General features: G+C 28.9%; 3 protein-coding genes across 3 annotated transcripts; 1 reads left to right on the forward strand and 2 right to left on the reverse strand.

Moving 5' to 3' along the window:
• The first annotated feature begins 9839 nt into the window (after nt 1-9839).
• On the forward strand, nt 9840-10220 carry LOC109152727 (trigger factor-like). Its single transcript, XM_019300377.1, has one exon. It carries the CDS (start codon nt 9840-9842, stop codon nt 10218-10220), a length of 381 nt encoding a protein of 126 aa, XP_019155922.1.
• Nucleotides 10221-11263: 1043 nt separating this feature from the next.
• LOC109152861 (B3 domain-containing protein At5g60140-like) lies at nt 11264-13048 on the reverse strand. The gene is made up of 4 exons (XM_019300530.1): nt 12788-13048; nt 12046-12604; nt 11799-11962; nt 11264-11692 (listed from the first exon to the last, which is right to left on the reverse strand). The coding sequence occupies exons 1-4, from the start codon at nt 12986-12988 to the stop codon at nt 11423-11425; spliced, it is 1194 nt and encodes a 397-aa protein (XP_019156075.1). The 5' UTR covers nt 12989-13048; the 3' UTR covers nt 11264-11422.
• Nucleotides 13049-14616: 1568 nt separating this feature from the next.
• LOC109152728 (B3 domain-containing protein REM21-like) lies at nt 14617-15156 on the reverse strand. Its single transcript, XM_019300378.1, has 2 exons — nt 15074-15156; nt 14617-14946 (listed from the first exon to the last, which is right to left on the reverse strand). Exons 1-2 carry the CDS (start codon nt 15134-15136, stop codon nt 14617-14619), a joined length of 393 nt encoding a protein of 130 aa, XP_019155923.1. The 5' UTR covers nt 15137-15156.
• Between the last annotated feature and the right edge of the window lie 9995 nt (nt 15157-25151).

The raw sequence follows: 25151 nt of genomic DNA on the forward strand, positions 1-25151 counted from the left end.
ATCATAATAATTACACGAAAGAAGGAAAGAAAATTATTAGAATAATTACCATTAATATTAAAAATTAATTATATATTAATGTAATTATAATTTATTTTATGCCAATAATATTATACATTAAGTATATATATATATATATATATATATATATATATATATATATATATATATATATATATATATATATATATATATATATATATATATATATATATATATATATATAATTATTGAAAAGAGGATATAATTTTAAAAAGTAAATTATTAATTAGATTACATAATATAATTGTCCTACTAATTGATTCCATACTACTATGTATAATTCATTTATTTGAATTTTTTAAAGATAAATATCTATTAATTACCTTAATAATTAAGATAATTTTTAGTCAATCAATATTCAATAGTATTAAATGTATTACTTCGAATTTTTATAAATAAGATATAATATTATTAAATCGAAATAATTAAAAATAATGTGTCCATATTACAAAAGATTTTATAATAGTAATTTTTTTCGCCTAATAGAATTTGTCAATTATTAAACATTGTTTATGGTAATTATTGTATGACATTTAATACTAAGATTATTAGGTATAATTTTTATAATTAAGGTATAATATTATTAAATCAAAATTATTAAAAATAATGTGTCCATAATATAAAATAAATTATACTTGTCTTAATAATTATTTATTAATATAAATTTATAATTATAAATTTGTATACGAAAAAACATAGCAACTGAACTTCTGGTTTAAAAAAAACATCTCTCCATTTTATTTATTTATTTTTTTGTCACCAATGGATTGTATTTATAGGTAGAGAATGTGAGAATTATAAATTAATAATATAAGTTTCATTTTCCATTTCCTTTTCTATTCAGTCAATTAGGGATTTTTATAATTTTCAGTCCATTAATAATATACGTTTCCTTTTTCAATTTGCATAATTTCACTTTCGTTTTCCAAATCCGTGTTTCATATTTTATTCTCATACATAATATTCACGTTACTATAAATTGATTAGCAATTAATACATTTACAATACCATAATTATGCAATATTATCAATTAATATATTTTAATTAATTTACATTAAACATATGCTTACCAAATAAGATTTATTAATTATTTGACTAAAAAATATAAAATATTTAATTAATTTAGTACACAAGTTTGGACGTGAAAATGATGTAAGAGGATTTTACTTTTATATAGATTATGGTATTACGTTCATATGAAATAATATTACCATACATACTTGTTAATATTTTGATTTATTAAATTGGTTACAATTCATATTATGGTATGAATAATTCTTATGCAATATACAATTTGGCAACTCAATTAATATTAAGATTTCGCGCAATGAACATATTTCATCTTGTGTACTCATTTGACCGGAAATATGAAGGTTGGTTCAATAAATCGTAAATATTACCAATTGTTTGGTTAGAAAATAATCTTTATCAAATAAAAAGTAATTAAATTGATAAATTATACTTAAAAGGTAAATATTACTGGTTATTTTCTTATATATAAATCTTTATTGAATTATTTTATTATAAGGAGCGAAAAATTTTATACATAAATTATTTTATAATTTATTTTGATCGTGAGGCCACACAGGCGCGCACACACACACACACACACACACACACACACACACACACACACACACACACACACATATATATATATATATATATATATATATATATATATATATATATATATACACACCGTAAATATTACAAAATACTTGGTTACAGAATAAGTTTTATTAAGTTATATGATTAAATTGTTAAATTATACAAATTGGAAAACTCTTAACAAAAAATTAGCAAAAATGTAACCACGTCCGTAAATTTGATTCTATTTCGTAAATGATTCATAAAAGTCTGTGTGATTCTATTTCGTAAATGATTCATAGTGCAGAGTAGTAGTAAATTAATGTAAATATTACCCAAAATTCTCAAAACCAGAAGCATATTCGATCTAATTGAGAAGTGAGAAATGCCTATTACATAACAATAACAAAATATAAAATTATAAGTGAAGTTAAATGTTGGAATAACTATACAATCTTTAGAGCTATTAACATATCCATCATTATTTGAATCACATTCTTTCGAAAAATATGCATATGTAGAAAAGTACCATGAATTTGTAGTGTAAAAAGAAAATGTTGTAAAACAACCATATGCATAAACTAAAAGTTTTGAAATACAAACTATTAAAATTAAGATCATAGTACCAAAAAAAAAAAAAAAAAAAAAAAAAAAAAACTCTTTATCATGGACTATACACTCTATAGAATTTATTGTTTCAGAACCTCTTGCCTCTGGAAGATTAACAACACGGAGCACTCCAACATTGATTCTATTCCAAATGAGTGTAGGATGAAGTTGACTACCAACAATTTCGTTGTGACTTCCTGCTACAACAATTAGACAATTATATTATTATTAAAATAAATATAGAAAAAAATAAAAGAGAAATAATTTAAAAAAATAAATGTAGTGTCAACTATTATATAATAATAATGCATATTACATGTAAATTTATAAATTCGTTGTAATTATCAATGCCTAACATCATTCTAGTTTATCCAGTTATTGTGCGTACCTTCTACAATGTGGGCACACCTCTCCTTAATGCATGTAAATAGTTGCTCAGAACCATTTCAATTGTCTCTATATTTGTATCCTGCAATATTTGCAAAAGATGTAGAAAAGAAATAAGAACAGAAATTAAGAATTATGCCATTGAAAAATGAAAGACACAATACAGAACTCACCCTAGTACAAAAAGGAAGAGTTATAATTTTTCTAGTCACTAATCCATTGTATTTATAGGTAGAGATAGAGAATGTGAGAATTAATTTCTTTTTATATTTTCAATCAATTTGCCTAATTTCTGTTTCCTTTTTTTCATTAGAATCCTTTTATATTTTCAATCAATTAATAATATCAATTTCCTTTTTTCAATTTATATTGACTGGATTTCACAATGGTATATTGGTATTGCATAATATTACCAATTAATAGCTTTTATAACATTTCCATTTTACATTTGCTTACCAAATAAGTTTTATTAATTTGACCAATAAAACATTTCATTAATTTGACTATAAAAGTTTGAGCGGGAAAATTACATAGGAGAATTTTACTTTTATATATATATATATAGATAGATGGTAATATATATATATATATATATATATATATATATATATATATATCATTTTAATGAGTCATGCTTATTCTTTTTATTTATTTATTTATTTATAATCATTAGTTAATATTTATTCACAAACACTCATTATTGTTTTTATTTCTTTTTATATTGGATTATTGTACAAACTCTTTATTAATGTGTAACAAGCCAACTATTTTATTTGACTACTATACGCCATAATTCTCTATTTGGTTATCGACTATCAATTCATCGAAAATGTTATTCAACAATGTAAATCTATTGAAGCATAAATGGTCAACACTGTCTCCACTGAGGATCGAACCCATGACTTCACTGCAGTCAATGTTATCTAATTCACAATCCATAAATAATTTTATTGTAAATTGGCTCTAAATTAATCAAAATTTAATATACTTATAAGATATTAAGCCCCCCCCCCCCCCCCCCCCCCCCCCTTTTTTTTTTTTTAAAGATAAGTTTGGTTTCACATATGAATATAGACTAACTCATAGAATTGAAGGTGACAAGTCAATTATTCATTAAATTAAAATCAGAGAGATTTGGAGGTTAGGCTAAGTACGAAATGTATTTTGTCACCTATACCCATCCATCATATATCACATTCATTATGACTTTTTGAGTATCGTTATGTATATACACATTACACAGGACCACATAATTGATGAGAACATCCTTACACTGCATATTTTTAAGGTATGGTGAAAATAGGCTCCACATTATTCTATGAACATTGAACAAGTGGCAAATTTTACTTTTTTTTTTTTTTTTTTTTTGATTTCTGAAATTAAATGAATATAAATTATTTTACAGGGAGTAAAAGTTAGTAATTTCAAGAAATTAAAATAGTTTGGGTTAAGAAATTAAAATAGTAAAATAGCACAAAAAAGAGGAAGACGACAACTAGAGATAACACGTTTGTTTTTGTCACAATTTGTTTGTTTATTATTATTATTATTATTATTATTATTATTATTATTATTATTATTATTATTATTTTATTATTATTAATATTATTATTAATATTATTATTATTATTATTATTATTATTATTATTATTATTATTATTATTATTATTATTATTATGGAGTATTGTTTTAAATGATAACCCATAAGCTAAGTGATATGAATGATTTTTAATTATTATTTTTATAAAATCATATCAAGTTTTTTTTTTAATACAATAGACAAAAAATACTAATTACATGAATTTAGGCGGAATAACTTCCATAACCTTTGCTGCTAGTGAGGACATGTTGGGTGCATGTGTGTGGCTCACTAGTTGCATTTTGTTTCTTTTAAAAAAACTTCACTTTTCACTTTTATAAAATGCTACAAAATATTCAAAATGCCTGTAACAATGTCAAGTAGAGAGCGACAATAAAATTTGATATCGCTATTTAGTTAATCTATTGGGATGCTCTAATGGCTGAATACTATTGATGTTTATTAATAAGGACCTAGTAGTTGTAAACTGTAAAGCATCAAACTCAAATTTTATTTAATACAATGATGAATTTTATAAACAATTCAAGAATATATAATGTCATTACTACATGACCTTCAAGTAGGGTAAATCCCACATGAAGTGTCACTATTTGATAAGCTAACCACTAAAATCGATACACCTTATTTTGGCACATTTTTATTAGCCAATGAGATCACTACACATATTACGTATATTTGTCTTGTTTAAGAGATGTCAATCATTTCTATTAAATTTTTCGTTATTCGATGCAATTCTGACATCTCGTAATGATATTAGCGAATTTATGAACAATTAATATTACAATTAGGTTAATTAAGTCGAAAAATTCTATACAACGGACTCGACTGAAAAGATGTTAACAAGAATTAAAGTCGTGATTTTTAGATACGAGAATCATACTTCACCTACTCGCTATTCAGAATATTACTTGCATTCCTACCATTAATAATGAATGCATGCCAATCAATGTCATGGATCAATCATTTTGCCAAAACCAGACATTAGGTAATAGGTTGTGTCTGTAGTCATTTCATATATATATTTGAAAGAATGGGAAAAAGGATAGATTGTTAGTTGGATCCTAAGTAACCTGTTGTCCACATGAACACAATTCAACGACACAACATTATTCAATTCAATCAAGTAAACAAACACTACAAATTAAATTATAAAATAGTGCATTCAATGATATCACATGGATGGTTTGCTACAAACGTTGGTTTAGGTTGCATCTGCTCTCTGATCTATCCTCGAAAATAAATTTTACTTTATCCTCTTGAATTATCTGTCCCGATAAAGTTTAATATTAGTGTTCGTTGGTTTCAATTATTTGTTTTTTTTTTTTTTTTAGGCTTTGAGCTAGTCTCTGTGGTTGATGGGTTGTTACCGTAACTACATGATTGTCTTTTATCTATGTATAATTCTTGTATAAAAATCTATGCATGGAATCAATAAGATGTTTTCTTCACTCAATACTTTATCCCCACTTTTTTTTTTTTTTTTTTTTTTTTTTTTTTTTTTTTTTTTTTTTTTTTTTTTGCAATTTGCCACATGTTTACATCAAACGCGTTTTCATTTCCCTTTTTTAATTTGTACATATATTCTTTTGTTCCCTTTTAATTTCTTGCCTACATAAAAAATAGAAAAGTTTTTTTTTTTTTAATGTATTCTTTCTTTTATTATTATTTTTTGGATGCTGAGAAAAATCTGCAGCCATTATTGAAGGTGCGCATTGGATAAACTCTATTTTTATGTAATAGTCCACAATCCCCACATAAAAAGTAATTTATATAGCAAGCACATTTAGGAATCAAATTTGCCACTCTATTCAAGTAAGGACTAAATCTGCTTACATCTTGACTATTGATGGGCACAATTTAAAATTGGGTCCCAATAAGAGGACAAATAATTATGCCATGGATTAAATTATGTGTTTGCAGTTAATTTATTATGTATCTGTAATTAATCGTTTATGTGTTTGCAGTTATCATTTTATGTGTCTGATATGTCCTTAACATGTTATGTGTCTTCAATTTATTTACAGACACATAGATTATTAATTACAGGTAGATAATATATCAACTATAGACACATAATTTTGGAATTAGGATCCACAAACCAAAATGAACCCTGATCTATAGTATAACAATTGCAAGAGGACTATATGATTGGATTAATTACTCAAGCTAATTTTTTTTTTTAATAAAATTTAAATCCCATTGGTTAACGAAATAGACAGAGGGTGACAAGGCAGGAGATATCAAAATAATTAGAAAAATGTGACATGGGAATAGTTAAGTGATAGAATTACGTTTGCACAGAGCATGTGCTTCTCCATGTGAGTTTGCCTCTTCACCTTAGCATGTTGATCGGTCTGCAAATTATATGATAATTCATCGGATATTTCTCCACGGAAAATCAAGAAAATTTTCACTTTAAAAACAAAAAAGAAAAAAAAAAAGACAGGCATGTTTAAACATATAATTTGATTTTGAATTTGTCTTATTATTTGGATTGCCAAATAAATAATGACATATATGTATATTGTTTTGATCGGATTATTGATCTTCTCGATCAATTAATTAACATCATGTACTATAAGTGTAAGACTAATCTCAATATATGTATATTTTATCAGTAAAGTTTATCTAACATGTCAAGTTGATTTGAAAATTTTAATCAAGTAAAATAAAAGACCATGATATGCCTTGTATTAAAATTAAATCGTACTACTAGGAATGAGTCATTATTTGTCTTTAAAAAAAAAAAAAGAATGAGTGATTATTTTAAGGATGGAGGTGATACGTCAATTCATACTTTAAATGAGGCAACTTTGTAGGTTTTTTTTTTTTTTTTTTTTTTTTTTTTTTTTTTTTTTAAGTACTATTCATTCTGTTACAATGTAGTATTGTAAGGTCTAAACCTCTGACTTCCTATTTAAAAGAGTTACAATTATGTCGCTCAACCACAAGGTATTTAACAGCAATTGTTCTTCATTCATTCATGCATAATTTTGCTGGTCCCTTTTCACCTAAGAGACCAAATTATCATAATTTATCCCTCCAAAATATTGTTAATAAGTCTAAATATGGATCTTTGAGGCGAGGAACTTTAAAAGAAAGGTGAATAATTCATTCATGCATAATTATGCAAAGATATCACATTTCCACTTTTTACTAAAGTGTGGCCACAATTTTTTTTACTTTTTTTTTTTTGCTTCTTTGAACGAAATCAGATTATGTGACGAGAATAATACTCTCTAATAAATTTTATAAAGGAAATTTTTGAGCATATTAAATGCAAGTCACTTCCATATATAAATGGGCAATTTATATTCTACACCACGGCGCGCGTTGCACTATGCGCTCAGATGCAAAACGACGTCGTTTTAATTTTATTTTATTTTTTTTGAAATTTTCCGCCCCAGTGAATGGCAGTAGTTTTTTCTTTAAAAAAAAACCCGCTGTTCAAGAATGTACATAATGTTATACTGGAATACACATAATTGTATACATGAATGTACATAATTATATAACAAACTATACATACTCTTTTTAAAAGATAATACACATAATCTAACATAATACATAATAAACATAAACTTTTAACATAATACACATCAACTATTAACATAATACACACAAATTTTCTGATTCGGATGTACATAATTGTATAAAAAGAATGTACATAATTGTATAAAAAATGTACATAACTGTATGAACCAATACACATAACTGTATGAACAAATACACATAACTGTGTGAACAAATACACATAATCCCAGCAACTTCCTACCACGCCTCCCAAAACGACGTCGTTTTGGGAGGCGCGCGCGCGGCGCACAGTACTATGTGCGCCGTGGTGTAGGGTATAACGATTGATATAAATGGAATTGGGCTTGATAGACTTGATGGGGGATAATATATGGGCTGTGGAACAAGTAAAAGCTCCAATTCACATACCTTGTTGGGCTAATTTTGCAAATATGGCATATACACCAATAGTTATGCTGTGCATCCGTATGCACCATGCATGGTGCATACGGATGCCAAAACGACGTCGTTTTATTAAAAAAATGCGCGTTTCCCTTTTAAAAAAAATCCAGGTTCGATTCCCATTTCCCTGCAACAACATTATATTGTTCATTTATTTTGGAATTTTAGTTCATAGATTATGGAATTATAGTTCATTGATTATGGAATTATAGTTCATCGATTCTGGAATTGTAGTTCATCGATTATGAAATTTTAGTTAATAGATTATGGAATTTTAACAGGGCGTTTGGTTGGAGGGATTTTAAATTCCCTTCCCACTTAATTCCCACATAATTCCAAAAGCCATTAAATTTCGTAGTTTGGTTGGAGGGAATTGCAATTCCCCCATTTTTATGGAATTAAAATCCCATGTCCCCCCCTGGTATTTTAATTCCTGGGAAAAAAAAGATAGTGATGAGTCAAAATTATCTCTTCCCTTTTTAACCTAAAATTAATGTCTAACAATAATAATGGACATTTTTGACTTTATACTACTTATTCCCTTTCAATTCCCATGTATACCAAACATTGGAATTGAAATTCCCAGTAATTCTATTCCTGTCAACCAAACACTGGAATTTAAATTCTCACTTTATTCCCAGTAATTCAACTCCCATGGAATTACAATTCCTTTCCCACATAATTCCCCCCCTCCAACCAAACGCCCTGTTAGTTCATTCATTCTGGAATTTTTAGTTCATAGATTAGATTCTGGAATTATAGTTCATTGATTATGGAATTATAGTTCATCGATTATGAATTATAGTTCATATGTTGTTGCTGCAAATCGAAGATTTTTTTTTTAAGAGGAGACGCACGTTTTATTAAAACAACGTCGTTTTTGCATCCGTATGCACCATGCATGGTGCATACGGATGCACAACATAATTTGCCCATATACACAAATCTGTTCTTCTCTCCCAACTTGAAAGGCTACAAACTGAATTATTAGGGCTAATTTCACGTATTAGTGATCCAGATTAGTGAAATCATAATTAAAAAGAAAAATACAAAAATTACTGAAATTAATCAATTCAGCACCCATACACAGGTAATGCAGCAAAGTAAATAAGCTATAATGTTTAGTGCTAGTTAATGTTTTTTTTTTATTTTTTTTATTTTTTATTTTTTATTTTTTGTCATTACCCACAATCTGTCACTCAGAAACCAATTGAACTATCCATGCTAATCGACCTGGTTATATTAATGTTTGCTATGTAACCCAGATATGCTTATGCCCTTAATGTTATATATGGTGACATAGTGCTAGGTATAACAGCTGAAACTGTTTTGTTTGCTGATTGATACATTTACATGATGTTTTACAACTCCCCAGAATGAGTTGTCTTTTGCCATTTTGAAGCACCATTACACAAAAGTAATTGATCAAGAATGTTGCCTGGTTTTATGTGTACTGTATTTAGTTGTTTAGATCTTGCTTTCCTGTCTTGAAACTGATCTAGGATTTTTTCATTAATTTGCTTATCTAATCGGACATTTTCCCTAATAGGAAATTCCCATCTCGTTTAAGGAATCTGTGGGAGGAGTTGTTTCAAAAAAGGTAATGCTTAGGAATTGTTTTAAGAAAGTTTGGAGCATGGAGATGACAAAAACTGGAGATGGTTTGTGCTTTCAGAACAATTGGGCAACATTTGTGGAAGATAACTCTATCACAAATGGAGATTGCTTGGTTTTCTCCTATTGTGGTTATAGCCTGTTTGACTTTGTCTTATTCGACCAATTTGGATGTGAGAAGATAGTAATGAAAGATGCACAACCCCAAGTAAAAAAAGAGGTGAAAGAAGAAGATGAAGATGATGATGTTGTTGTTAATGATGATGACAACAACGATAATGACGATGGTGACAGTGATGATGAAGGTGATGATAGTAATTTTGTTAACGACGAGGATAAGAATGAAGAAGAGGATGATGGTGGTAGTGGTGATGATGAAGATGATAATGGTACTCGTTATTAACACATCTGTTAATAATGTATTTAACAATTCTAGAGAACGTATGAGATCCACTACTATATTTTTCTAATATATATATTGAAGAAATTGAGGTGCAGCACCCTAGGTGAGTCAAAAGTACAATTGGTTCTTTGGAAATTTAAGAAATTAAAAGATACGAGTACCATAATGTACCAATTATTAAGTTAATTAATTTAGTAAAAGAATTAATAAATTTTATAAAGGAAACTATTGTGCATATTAAATGCAAGTCATTTCCATATATAAATGGAATTGGACTTAGATGGAAATCGTTATATTGTGGACCAGGGTCCACAGTGTCCATACACATAATTTAATTTAATAATGTATCGAATTCATGTTTATAATGCATAAAATTTATATTCATAATACATAATTACACATACATATAAATATGATATAATGAACAAGAATTTTGTGTATTATGAACACTAATTTTGTACATTATAAATATGAATTCTGTGATTTTATGTTCAGTGTTTATGTGTCTTCATTATATTGTGTTTATGTGTATGTGTATTATGAATATAAATTTTATACATATATGAAGTCAAATTCTAAGTATTAGACCAAAATTCACAGTGCACTGTAAACCTTGGTCCACGATATAAATTGCCACTTGATGGGAGATAATATATGGCTTGTCGAACAAGTAAAAGCCCCAATTCACATACCTTGTTGGGCTAATTTTGCAAACATGGCATACACCCAAATCTGTTCTTTAGTCCCAACTTGAAAGTCTCCAAAATGTTTAAAGGCAAATTATGCTGTGAACTTGGATCTACCTTGCAAGGTGACCCAAATTTAAAAATACATAATTTACATACTGAATATACACAATTTACATACTAAATGTTTACAATTTAAATTGTGAACATTTCAGTATGTAAATTTGTATTCTAGACCCGAATCCACTGTGCGCTTAAGCGCCTGTTTTTTTTTTTGTTTTTCTCTGACAAAAACCCTTCACGTGCAATAGGAAAATTCAACAAAAAATTAGCTTCTACATTAGTGCAATAGGAAAATTCAACAAAAAATTAGCTTCTACATTAGTTTAAAATCAAGACACGAGATTTTTACTATACCAAATACCATTCAAGATCTCCAATTGGGGTTACTCTAAGGTCATAATTACATCTGGGTTAGATAAGAAAATATTAATCAGCAATAATTAAAGGTGATTTTTACTCCATGTTCTTTGTGGTCTGTCCTCGAACAATAGTGACTTGTAATAACATGTCATTTGTGTTTGGATGCACAAATTCACAAATGCAGATGTCATCTTTGTCAACAAGGTTCAATTTGCATAGACTTTGCCATCCTTCACTCACCCATGTCCTCCCATCCCTCCAAATCTTAACCTTTGATTTCCATTCTTGGCCTCTTGTGTCTCGGAGGATTAAAGTTGGAGGCAATGCAATATTGTGGTCCTTAATAACATGCATTGGTATATACTGCAAAAATATTGAAAAACACATGATTATAATCAAGATAGACAAGAAATTATATATTTCTACAATCTTTTACTTCTCATTGACAAGAAATGTTTGGAATTATTACCAAAGCACTGCGGTTTTTTGGTCCTAGTTTTGTCACGAAATAAGGGTTGTTAGGCTGAATGTATTGCCCTGACGAGAAAAGTTCAATTCCAAAATGGTCAAAAACATTCTTGTTTTTCTTGCTAGAACTTCCCTCGCCTGCACCCGAACATTTCTTGAATCCACCTAAAAAAAACTATTATTTCAAAAACATATAAAACATATAACATATATGGAAAATCAAGAATCAAGAACCAAAAGTAGCTTACAAGAATTGTTTCTTTTTTGTTTAGACTTTGTAAACCCCAACATGTGTGCCTTTACTTCTTCATCATCTTCCTCTACTTCATTCTTAACCTCCTTGATAACAAAATCACTATCATCTTCATCATCACCACTGCCACCATCATCCTCTTCTTCATTCTTATCCTCGTCATTAACAAAATTACTATCATCACCTTCATCGTCACTGTCACCATCGTCATTATCGTTGTTGTCATCATCATTAACAACAACATCATCATCTTCATCTTCTTCTTTCACCTCTTTTTTTACTTGGGGCTGTGCATCTTTCACTACTATCTTCTCACATCCAAATTGGTCAAATAAGACAAAGTCAAACAGGCTATAACCACAATAGGAGAAAACCAAGCAATCTCCATTTGTGATAGAGTTATCTTCCACAAATTTTGCCCAATTGTTTTGAAAACACAAACCATCTTCCGTTTCTGTCATCTCCATGCTCCAAACTTTCTTAAAACAATTCCTAAGAATTATCTTTTTTGGAACAACTCCTCCCACAGATTCCTTAAACGAGATGGGGATTTCCTATTAGGGAAAATGTCCGATTGTATAAACAAATTAATGAGAAAATCCTAGATCAATACAGGAAAGCAAGATCTAAACAACAACTAAACACACATAAAAACAGGCAACATTCTTGATCGAACTATTAGATATAAATATAATCTAACATGAACGGAATAAAAACGGGGTTTCATGTATACAAACCAATTTTTGTGAGCTGGTTTCTGGACCAAAATGCTTGCAGAATCTGAAAGTTGTTACTGAGCCAGCCATGTCCAAGAACAGATCGGAGCTTCTTCTTCTTCTTCTTCTTCTTGTGACATTGAAGACTAAAAGCATAAAAGGGATTAAATAATACAATTTCAAAATCAAGTTTCCCATAGAAGAATGTGGTCCACAATCCATTACTTTTGTGTAATGGTGCTTAAAAATGGCAAAAGCCAACTCAACATTCTGGGGAGTTGTAAAGCATCTAGTAAATGTATGTATCGATCAGCAAACAAAATAGTTTCATCTGTTATACCTAGCACTATGTCATCATAACATTAAAGGACACAAGTATATGTGGGTGACATTAGCAAACATTAATATAACTAGGCCCGCTACCATGGTTCCGTTCAATTTGTTTTTGAGTGACAGATTATAGGTAATGGCAAAAAAACATTAACTAGCACTAACACATAATAGCTTCTTGACTTTGCTGCATTACCTGTGTATGGGTGCTGAAATGATTAATTTCAGTAATTTTTTATTTTTCTTTTTAATTATGATTTCACTAATCTGGATCACTAATACACGAAACTAGCACTAATAATTAAACACCTTTTGATTATTCAATTTACAAGCTAAGTATAAAATTGCATTGGGGTTTAGTGTATAGTATACAAACCATTTTTTCTGTGTAGGTTAGTGGACAAAAACGCATGCAGAATCTGAATTTTTTTGAGGCAGTCATTTCCAACGTTAACAACAGATCGGAGATGGTTTTTGTTTGGGTGATTTAGAAGAGTAACAACATAAATATATATAGTACAAAATAGGGTGTAACATCGTAGGTGGTCAAAAGTTTAATACGCTCTTAGAAATTTCTAGAAAACATATTGTGTCGTGTTTATGACTATTCATTTCTAATTTAGTAAAAAAATTAATAAATTTATAAATATTATTGTGACAGTTGGGCTAATAATGTATTATAGGAAAATCTACAAACGGTAAATGGACCACTATTATGTTTTTCTAATGTAAGAGCATCGATCCATACAAGTTTAACTTTTTCACGGTTTTTAATGATCGTGGTAGGAGAGAGATGAAAGAAAGAGAACAAGAAAAAAAAAAAAAAACTGATGCATCTAATGCCTAAAAAAAAATGGTATAATGTGCCAGCGCGTACGCGCCCGGCTGGGCGTTTGCTGTGCACGAAACACGCACGACATCTAGCTTTTTTCGTTTTTTCTCTCTCTCTCCTTGGGCTCACAAAAAACATCATTTGCAGAAGTTAAAAAGACACTTTCTCTAATTATAAAAAATTATAAAAGGTACCAGACAACATAACCACAACCATGTATTACTATATATGTTTCTCTAATTTAGTAAAAAAAATCATAAAATTATAAATATTATAGTGACAGCTATGTTAATAATGTAATAAAAAATTCTAGAAGAGGTAAATGACTCACTTCTATCCGTTCTATGTTTCTCTAACATAAATAGTTTACAAAAAAAAAAAAAAAAAAAAAAAGTGTAACATCATTCTCCCTTATTTTGAAGGACAACACTCTCTTAAAAAGTTTTAGAAAAGATAACAATATGTCATACGTACCTATTATTATGTCTTTAGAATTTTATAAGAGGCTTTTATAATATTTATAATCTCTTTAGTGAAAAACCATGATTTCATTAATAATATAGATTTTAATAATTTGGGCAGAACAAAACTAGAATGCCATCAGAACATTAAGGAAACAAATAAAACACATCTAGCCTAGCAAGCAGGCTAGGCTAGACTAGAAAACATTTAACATAATATCACTAAATTAAATAGTCTTCCTTTCTCCTTGAGTTTGTGTTTCTTCATCTTCTTCATCCATCCTTATTATCGCCTTATCCCAATCAGTTAGGTCATCAACTCCAAGCACTAGAACCTCGAACGGGCCATAACCATCAAACCGGAATACCATGTAATCCCCAGTTTTGATAGAGTTATCCGCCACGAAATTTGCCCAACCATTCTTGAAATATAAACTCTCCCCAATTTTTGTTATCCCTACTCTCCAAGTGTTCATCAAACGATTCCTGAGAATCACCTCTGTTGGAATAACATCTACAAAATCTCCCCATAACCACTTGAACCACTTGGGAATTTCCTGTCAAGAAAACATATACAAACCTTATATTAGTTTCAAGAACAGAAAAAACAAGATCAAAACAACAATCAAACATAATAAAAAACAGGTTACAAGTAAAAAAAAATGGGGTTTGGTGTATTCAAACCAATTTTTCTGAGCAGGTTTCTGGACGAAAAGGCATGTAGAATTTGGCATTTCCGTGTTCCATTTCTTGCAACAGATAGGAGATGTTTTTTTTTGTTAGGGTGATTTAGAAGAGTAACAATAACATAAATATATAGTAGCACAAAACGAGGTGCGACACCCTAACTAAGTAAAAAATATAGCTGGCAATTAAAACCAGAAAAGATTTTGTAACGTATGTATTTAATACTATGTTTCACTAATTTGGTAAAAAATATTAATAAAATTATAAATATTATAGTGACAGCTATGTTGATCATGTTTTACTAATTTAGTAAAAAATATTAATAAAATTAGTATTTTCGTCCGTGCGATGCACGAAATGAATTTATTGTAATATATTAAGTATATTTGAATCGATATATAATTATTTAAATTATAACATCAAATATTACACATTAATAAAATTATAAATATTATAGTGACAGCTATGTTGATCATGTATTAAAAATGAGAAAAATATATGTTATAGTGACAGCTACATATATTAAAAATAATATATAGTAGTGGGTCCTACACTTTTTCTAAAATTTTTAGTCGTTATTAACACATGGTGCAACACCCTAGGTGAATCAGAAAATACAATTGGCTCTTAAAAAATTTTAAAAATTAAAAGATATGGAGTACCATACTGTACCAATTACTAATAAGTATATTCAATTTAGTAAAAAAATTAATACATTTATAAAAATTATAGTGATATGTTTGCTAATAATGTATTAGAGTATTCTAGAAAATGTATAGTATCCAGTACTATCCACTATACTATGTTTATCTAATGTGTATAGAAGAAAGCGAGGTGCACTATACTATGTTGTTTTCTGCATTATTGATTATCCCTTATTTTGAAGAAGTCAAAAATACAATTAACTCTAAAGATATTTTAAAGAATATACACACATACATATTACTATGTTTCTCTAATTTAATTTAATAATTAATAAAATTATAAATACCATAGTGACAGTCATACTAATAATGTATTACAAAATTCATGAAATGGTATATCACCACTACTATGTTTATTTCATATATATATAGCATAAAACGAAATGCAACACCTTATGGCTCTGTTTGGCAGAGCTTATTTAGGAGCTTATAGCTTATTTTAAGCTACTAATAAGCTATAAGATCTGTTTGGTAATGTTCCCAAAATAAGCTCTAAGCTTAAAATAAGAGCTTATTTTGGAACGCTACCTTAGGTAGCGTTTCAAAATAAGCTCCTAGCTTCCTAACTTTTTTTTCCATCTTTATCCTTATTATTTTAAATAAATGACATAAATTACCCTTCCCAATTAAAACCATTTTCTCTCTTCCTTTATCCGTAACTTTCATCGCAAATATTTTCTCTCTTCCTTTATCCGTAACTTTCATCGCAAATATTATTATTATTATTATTATTATTATTATTATTATTATTATTATTATTATTATTATTATTATTATTATTATTTGATTTGCAACAATATTGCTACTTCATTATGAGATGCTAGATCATGATTATGCTAATACTTTTATTTCAAAATGTTAATTTTTTTAAAGACAAAATGTTAAATTTTAATATGTAAACAAACTAATTTAAATTTTATGAAGATGTCCTTTTTAGTCTTTTTTACATTTATCAGCTTATCAAAAAGTTAATTTTACCAAACACTTTCAATCATAGCAGCTAGTTTAACCGCTCTTCAGTTTTCATCTCCGAGCTTATAGCTTTTCAGTTTTATCTTCTTTTCACCTTTCAGCTTCTAGCTTATAGCTTTTCAGCTAAATTTGCCAAATGGAGCCTATGTCGTCTTCCATATACTTTGTCACTTTGAAAATTCAAGAAAAAGATATTATATTGTACCTATTACTAATTTTCTCTAATGTAGTAAAATAAATAAATAAAATTATATAGGATGTTAAATGACAAAAATGATAGTTTATGACTAAATTTGAAATTACCACCAAAGACAAGGGATCGAATCTTCGGTGGAATTAACTCTTAAAAAAATAAAGCTCATTCAATAACGTATACTGTTAAATAAAATTGTAGTATAATTAAAATGATACTTAGTGTTGCTATAATGAAACTAATGTGCGTGAAAAATGAAACTAAGAAATAGAGTCATGTAACCATATTGTCAAATGAAACTGAAGTTTAATTGAAATAATCTGACGTCATTTTACTTTATGGTCCTTGCTGCTACATGGACCATAGTCCACAATAAAAATTTTCGATTAATCCTAAGACCCCAGAACCTTTGCCCAAGGACGCCGAAGGAGGTAAATCGCAAGTCACCCAATTAGCCTTTAGTTTTCACCCCTGTTTGTATATTCTGCGCATAATAAGGTGTCTTCATCATTGAAGTCCCACCATGTCACTGAAGCAAGACTTCCAAGGTACGTGATTCTTGAACCATTAAGCTAAATCTCGCACAATTTTTTATTTTTTATTTTTTATAACTCCAATGTAGTTTCATTTGACAATCGTATTGGATCGTGGTCCATATAGTATTGTGTGGACTATGGTCTACTGTATAACAACTCGGATTAGTCTAACGTAAGATTAAAAAAAAAAAAAAAAACTTAATGTATAAAAAATAGATTGTATTCGTAATAGTTAGCAATCCATACTTAATGCTAAATACTGATAATATTTTTTCAAATTACATGAATTGCCAATATTTAAGAACAGTTATTGATTAATCATAAAAGATTTCCTTTTGTAATATGTAATTCACTAAATCCTCCATTCGTTGCGTCGTGCAATTGAAAACACTAAGATTTTTAGCATCGCCATTTTAGATTTTTAGTATATACTCTACCTTATTTAGAAGGAAATATCTATCATATTTTTTTATTTTTTTTTGAGTTAATGCCAAATAAGATCCTCCGAGTATAGTGATTTTGTCACGTTTAGTCCTAAACATTTAAATTGACCATCTGCGGTCCTTCGACTTTCAAAATTAACCATTTGTGGTCCAAGTTAACCACCTCTGGTCGTTCAACTTTTGAAACTTAACCAGCCATGGGCCACTTGTAAGGACCATGGTTGGTTAAAATTGAACAAATACCAATTTTGATCCCATGAGTATTAGTAAAATGACAGTTTTGGTCCACATGTTTAATTACTACCAATTTTCATCCACGACTATTGTTTTAGTACCAAAATTCATCATGCCGGTCACCCTTTCGTTTAAGACATGCCGAAATATGAAATTATTAAGAGTATTTTCGTCCTTTTCAAATTAAGATCACAATTTGAGCATGAATAAAGAGATTTAATCTCTAAGATCTATCCCAATTCGCAGTCTCCTCCTCAAATTATGGTTGGATGAGGAGGAGAACGGCGAATTGGGATCGATCTTAGGCCTTAAATCCCTTTATTCATGCTCAAATTGGAATCTTAAGTTGAAAAGGACGAAAATACCCTTAAAATTTTTAGATTTCGGCATGTCTTAAATAGAGGAGTGACCGACGTGATGAATTTCGGTACTAGAATAATAGTCGTGGATGAAAATTGGTAGGAATTAAATATGTGGACCAAAATCGTCAGTTTGCTAATACTCGTGGGACTAAAATTGGTATTTGCTCGTTAAAATTTAATAATTGAAGGACCATAGATGATTAACTTGGACCACGAATGGTTACAATTTGAAAGTCGAAGGATCACATGTGGTCAATTTGAAAGTTTAACACTAAACGTGGCAAAATCACTATACTCAGAGGATCTCAGATGGTATTAACTCTATTTTTTTTATATAAGTTATTGTTATATATATATATCCGCTCCGATCTGGAGTATATAACCACAATATAAAGTTATAAAGACCATTGAATACACTGTTGCTTTTTAAATATCTTTATTCAAGAGAAAGGGGAGGGTGGCTATGCCATCGATCAGAACATGCATTAAGGAAACAAAAGCCTACAAAACACTAAATAGCACTAAATACTATTCCTTTCTTCTTCAGTTTGTGTCTGTATCTATCTCCCAATCATTAGTATTATCTTATCAATTAGGGTGCATGGTTATCAATCACATTAATCTCGAACATGCCATAACCTTCGTACCGAAAAATCATGAGATCTCCAGTTTTGATAGAGTTATCTTCCACGAACTTTTCCCAACCATTCTTGAAATATAGGCTATCCCCAATTTCTGATATCTCTATAGTCCAAATTTTCATCCTTTCATTCATAAGGAATATCTCGTTTGGAAGAACTGTTCCCACAAATGCCTTGAACCACATCGGAATTTCCTATCAAGAAAACATGTCCAAATCCTATATCAGTTTCAACAACATCAAAACAACAACTAAACACACAATAAAAATCAATCAGATTTGTTTACAAGTACAAAAATAGGGTTTGGTAGTGTTTACAGACCAATTGTTCTGAGCAAGTCTCTTGATAAAAAGGAATGTAGAATCTGACAATTTCATTTCGTGAACCATCCATTTCTAGAAACATATACGAGATTTTTTTTTAATTTTTTTTTTTTTGTGTGGTTTAGAAAGTAGCAAAAACATAAATATATAGCGGAAAACACGTGCAATACCCTAGGTAAGTCAAATACGTAATTCGTAATTAGAAAATTCGATAAAAGATTTTGTAACGTTCTAATAATATGTTTTGCTAATTTAGTAAAAAATCTAATAAATTTGTAAATATTACATTGACAGCTGTATTAATCGTGTATTATTATTATTATTATTATTATTATTATTATTATTATTATTATTATTATTATTATTATTATTATTACTACACGTGCGTTGCACGGAATAGATTTGTTATAAAATTTTAAAAATATTTAGATAAAAATACAAATATAAATTAGCATGCACCTAAATTTCAATTAACACAAAATTATATTTATTTGATGTCAAATATGCATATAAAAGTGGTAAGAATTGACACTACTCGATCAAGAATTATGATATCTATAATTTTATTTTTAATGATTTTAGTAATATGGATTTCGATAATTTGGACAAATCAAAATCAAATCGTGACAATCATACTAAATTACTAATAACGTATTAAAAATTTCTAAAATGGGACAAAACCGATTATTATATTTCTGTAATATATATTTCATTTCATAAAATTATAACAGATTACCACTAAATAAATTCAATAGTAAAGAGATAATGAAAATATTAGAAAGGTGTAATATACATCAAATTAATAATGCATTCATAATAGTTAGCAGTCAATATTTATTGCTAAATACGGATAATAACAAATCAGAATAAGGGAGTTTTTGGTAAATAGTTTTTAGCTGATTGGATTAGTTGATTTGATTAGTTGATATCCAGTTGATTGTAGAAAAGTGTTTGGTAAATTACTTGTTAGTTAATAACTGATTACATACAAAACACTTTTTAAAAAATTGATAAAAAAAAAAACACAATTTTGAGAAGCTTTTTGAATTTTAGCATTTTGAAGCAATAAGTTGTTACAAATTAAAAAACTAACTAATCAAATACACATATTGATTGTTTAGCCAAGTCAAACAATTATTTTTTTTAAATTTTTTTTTGAAGATAAGTCAAACAACTAATAGTATAGTGGTCAAATAAACTCATTCTTGATTAGTTGTTGTCAAATTCTCCCGCCGACAAGAATTGTGGCTCGGTTGCGTTACCGGTGAACATATGGGTGGCCATAGCGGTCTCTGTGTTAGCTAACGAGGCCTAAATAAATTTCAAATACTTAAAAACTGCTAGTTCAATGGAAAACACATAGACCGCTACGGCCACCATTGCGACCCATATGTTCATCGGTACCGCAACCGAGCCACTATTCTCGTCGGCGGGAAAATTTGACGGTGACTGATCAGTACTGAGTTTACCCGCTTGACGGAGATTCACTAAGGGGACCTGTCGGAGATGAACTGGACGACGGATTATTTTGAGGTGGCGCCGACAGATTAGTCTGAGATGGGGTTGGAGCAGGAGCCATGGCCGGAGGTGCTGGTGACGAAGGCTGAGACGGGGCTGAAGGCGCCATGTGGGTGTGTAGTGGGTAAATATACTCTTAAGACCCTAGCCTGCAACAAACTATAATGAGTAAACTAAATTGCCTTTAACTCATCCGAGTCAATAAGCCTCTAGCTAAAAGTAGAACTTCTAACTTTATGGTTAGCAAGAAAGTCAATAGAACTTCTAACTTTGTGGTAAAGTGACAATTTGATTGTTCTTAGTTGACTAACTCAAATCAAGAAAGTGAACAGGTTGCCCTTAGGAATCGAACTTCTAACCATATGATTAGCAAGCCAATAACAACCTAACTTGTAACCATATGATTAGCAAGTCAATAACAACCTAACTTGTAACTATATGATTAGCAAGTTAATAACAACGTGATCAATTTGACTGAGTTGCCCCACGCCAATAAAGAGAATTTGCATGCATATATATATATGACTTACTAAGAATATCCGACTTGAAAATCTTTTGAGGCCGACCATTTCGAGTAATCAATCTTGATACTATTGTTCCAACCAAAGTAATCTCCAACTCTGTAAATTTGAGTTCCCATTGTTACATCAAAACAGCACCAAAAGCATCATTACAAATGGCAATATTGTAGTGTTCTTAGCCATTGATTCTTGTAGAGAGGGCTCGGAATAGGGTTTAGAGAGACTGTATATATGCTTGGTAATCTTTAATCTTTTGATTGAAACCCTAGATGTTGTAATTTTCATTATTGGAAAGGTTTTTTGCTACAGAGTTAATTTCTTCCATTGATTTATTTGATTACCGTATTGAAAAATATTTATAATTTTAGTATATACATCTTTTTTTCTAACAATGCTATCATTCTTAAAAGGTAATAACTGGCATTGTATATATTAAGAAAATAATGTATTGATTACATGCCATATTTACAAATTAAATCTCTTATTATATCATTTTCTTGTTCCCATTATTATCATCATGCAATAGCGCCGCCTCACACCCCATTTTCTCCATAGTGCCTTTAATACAATCATCAGTATTAAGTGTGCAGATTTTGACCGTTAAATAATTAATCAAGCTTGCTATTGTCATCAATCCATTGTAGTCTAGTTGGTCGGAAATTGAGGTGTTATTTTCAGGGCCAGCAGTAAATGCTTTCCGTTTTCTTTTTCCATTGTCGATATGTTTTTTCCAGTTTAATAAATAAACAAATGGAATAAGACCACATTAAAAAAAAAAATTAAAATTTATATTTTAATAATTATAAATAAAATATTTTTAAAAAAAAAAAATAATAATTATGTGAATTATCTTAAAGGATAGAGTTGTAATTTTCTATGACATTTTTCATTCAAAAAATTTAGTCCCCAGATAACTGAAAATTAGGCCGGAGGTCCAAATGTGATAAGATTTTATATGTCATGAGACAAAATGTAGAAAAACTAATACTCAGGGACCAAGTGTGGGATTGGTCCAATAGTCGTGGACCAAAAGTGAATGAAAATTTTATCATTGCAATTTCAAGAGATTATTGAACTATATAAGAGCTTGCAAAAATATGCAGAGAGAGATTGAAGAACAAGCATCATCACTACGAAATTTTGGTGGATAAACAGACCACAATCACCCCTAACAAAGCTGATTTTAACAAAAGAAAAAAAAAAGATTTTGTTTGTGTGATTTAGAAGAGTAGCAAAAACATAAATATATAGCAAAAAACAGGTGCAACACCCTAGGTAAGTCAAATTCACAATTTGTAATTAGAAAATTCCATAAAAGATTTTGTAATGTGTCTAATAATATGTTTCGCTAATTTAGTAAAAAAAATTAATAGAATTGTAAATATTACAATGACAGCTGTGTTAATCGTGTATTAAAAATTTTGAAAAAAAATATACGTTATAGTGACAACTATATACATTTTAAAAAAGTATAGTAGTGCATCATATCCTATTCATTTTTTAGAATTTTTATCCATTATTAACGCAGCTGTCAATTTAATAATGTATTAAAAATAATTCTAGGAAAAGTATGGGATCTAATACTATATTTTTATAATGTATATAGAATAAAATGAGGTGCAGCACCCTAGATAGGTAAGTCAAAAGTGCAATTGACTCTTAGGAAATTCAAGAAAAGATACCATAGTGTACCTATTGCTAAGTTTCTTTAATTTAGTAAAAAAATTAATAAAAGTATAAAAATTAGAGTGATATTTGTGCTAATAATGTATTAGAGAATTCTAGAAATGGTATTGTATCCTCTACTATGTTTATCTGATGTGTATAGCAGAAAACGAGGTGCAAAACTGTACTTTATGTTGTCTTTTACATTCTCACTTATTTTGAAGAAGTCAAAAGTACAGTTATCTCTTAGAAAATTTTAGAAAATAATCGTACCAATTATTATGTTTCTCTAATTTAGTTTATAAATTACTCAGTAATGAAATTATAAATACCATAGTGACAGTCATACTAATAATGTTTTCAAAAATAACTATGATTAATATATATAATGTTTACAAAAACAACTATTATTATTATTACTAGTATTTTCACACGTGCATTGCACGGAATAGATTTGTTATAAAATTTTAAAAATATTTGGATCTATATACAAATATAAATTATAATAATGAAATGTATTATTATTATCATAAAAATATTCTTCATTTCCTTTATTTATAATCATCAAAATCACTTTAATGACACAAAATAATCAAACTAGCACTTCTTTTTTTTTTTTTTTTTTTGAAAAAAATTTAGCATGTACTTAATTTTCAATTAACACAAAAGCATATTTATTTGATGTCAAATATGCACATAAAAGTGGTAAGAATTGACACTACTCGATCAAGAATAATGATATCTATAATTTTATTTTTAATGATTTTAGTAATATGGATTTCGATAATTTGGACAAATCAAACTCAAAACGTGACAATCATACTAAATTACTAATAATGTATTAAAAATTTCTAAAAATGGGACAAAACCGATTATTATATTTCTCTAATATATATTTCATTTCATAAAATTATAACAGATTACCACTAAATAAATTCAATAGTAAAGAGATAATGAAAATATTAGAAAGGTGTAATATACATCAAATTAATAATGCATTCATAATAGTTAGCAGTCAATATTTATTGCTAAATACTGATTATAATAAATCAGACTAATGGAGTGTTTGGTAAATAGTTGTTAGCTGATTATTGAATTAGTGTATTTGACTAGTTGATATCACTAGCTGATTGTAGAAAAGTGTTTGGTAAATTAATTGTTAGCTGATAGAGGATTACATGCACTTTATAAAAAAAAAAAAAAAAAAAAAAACTGATTAAAAAAAGCTACTTTGAGAAGTTTTTTGAATTTTAGCATTTTGGAGCAATAAGTTGTTACAAAAAAAAAACTAATTAATCAAATACTCATAGTGATTGCTTAACCAAGTCAAACAATTAATATTTTTTATAAAGATAAGTCAAACAACTAATAGTGGTCAAATAAACTCAGTCCTAATAAGTCGTCGTCAAATTCTCCCGCCGACGAGAATAGTGGCTCGGTTGTCGTACCGGTGAATATATGGGTGGCAATGGTGGCCGTAGCGATATCTGTATTAGCTAACGGGGCCTAAATAAATTGCAAATACTTAAAAACAATTGATTTAGGCCCCGTTAGCTAACACAGAAACCACTGCGGCCGGCAAATTACTGTGTGGACTATGGTCCACACAATTGTATGCACCATGAATATCAGGTACATTTTTTATATATTAAAAGTACATTATTTTTGTACTGAAGGTACATTATTTTTGTACTGAAGGTATATTATATAAAATAATGTACCCTTAATATATTAAGAGTGTACTTTAAAAATGTACCTTACATACATAAATAATGTACTCTTAGTATATCAAAAATGTATCTTTTATTTATGGTCCTCACAATTGTGTGGACCATGGTTCATGCAATAATGATTGGCTTCGGCCACCATTGCTACCCATATGTTCACCGGTATCGCAACCGAGCCACTATTCTTGTTGACGGGAGAATTTGACGGCGACTGATCAGTACTGAGTTTACCGCTT

This window comes from Ipomoea nil, unplaced genomic scaffold, assembly GCF_001879475.1.
Source record: "Ipomoea nil cultivar Tokyo-kokei standard unplaced genomic scaffold, Asagao_1.1 scaffold2480, whole genome shotgun sequence".
NCBI classification, from domain to species: Eukaryota; Viridiplantae; Streptophyta; class Magnoliopsida; order Solanales; family Convolvulaceae; genus Ipomoea; species Ipomoea nil.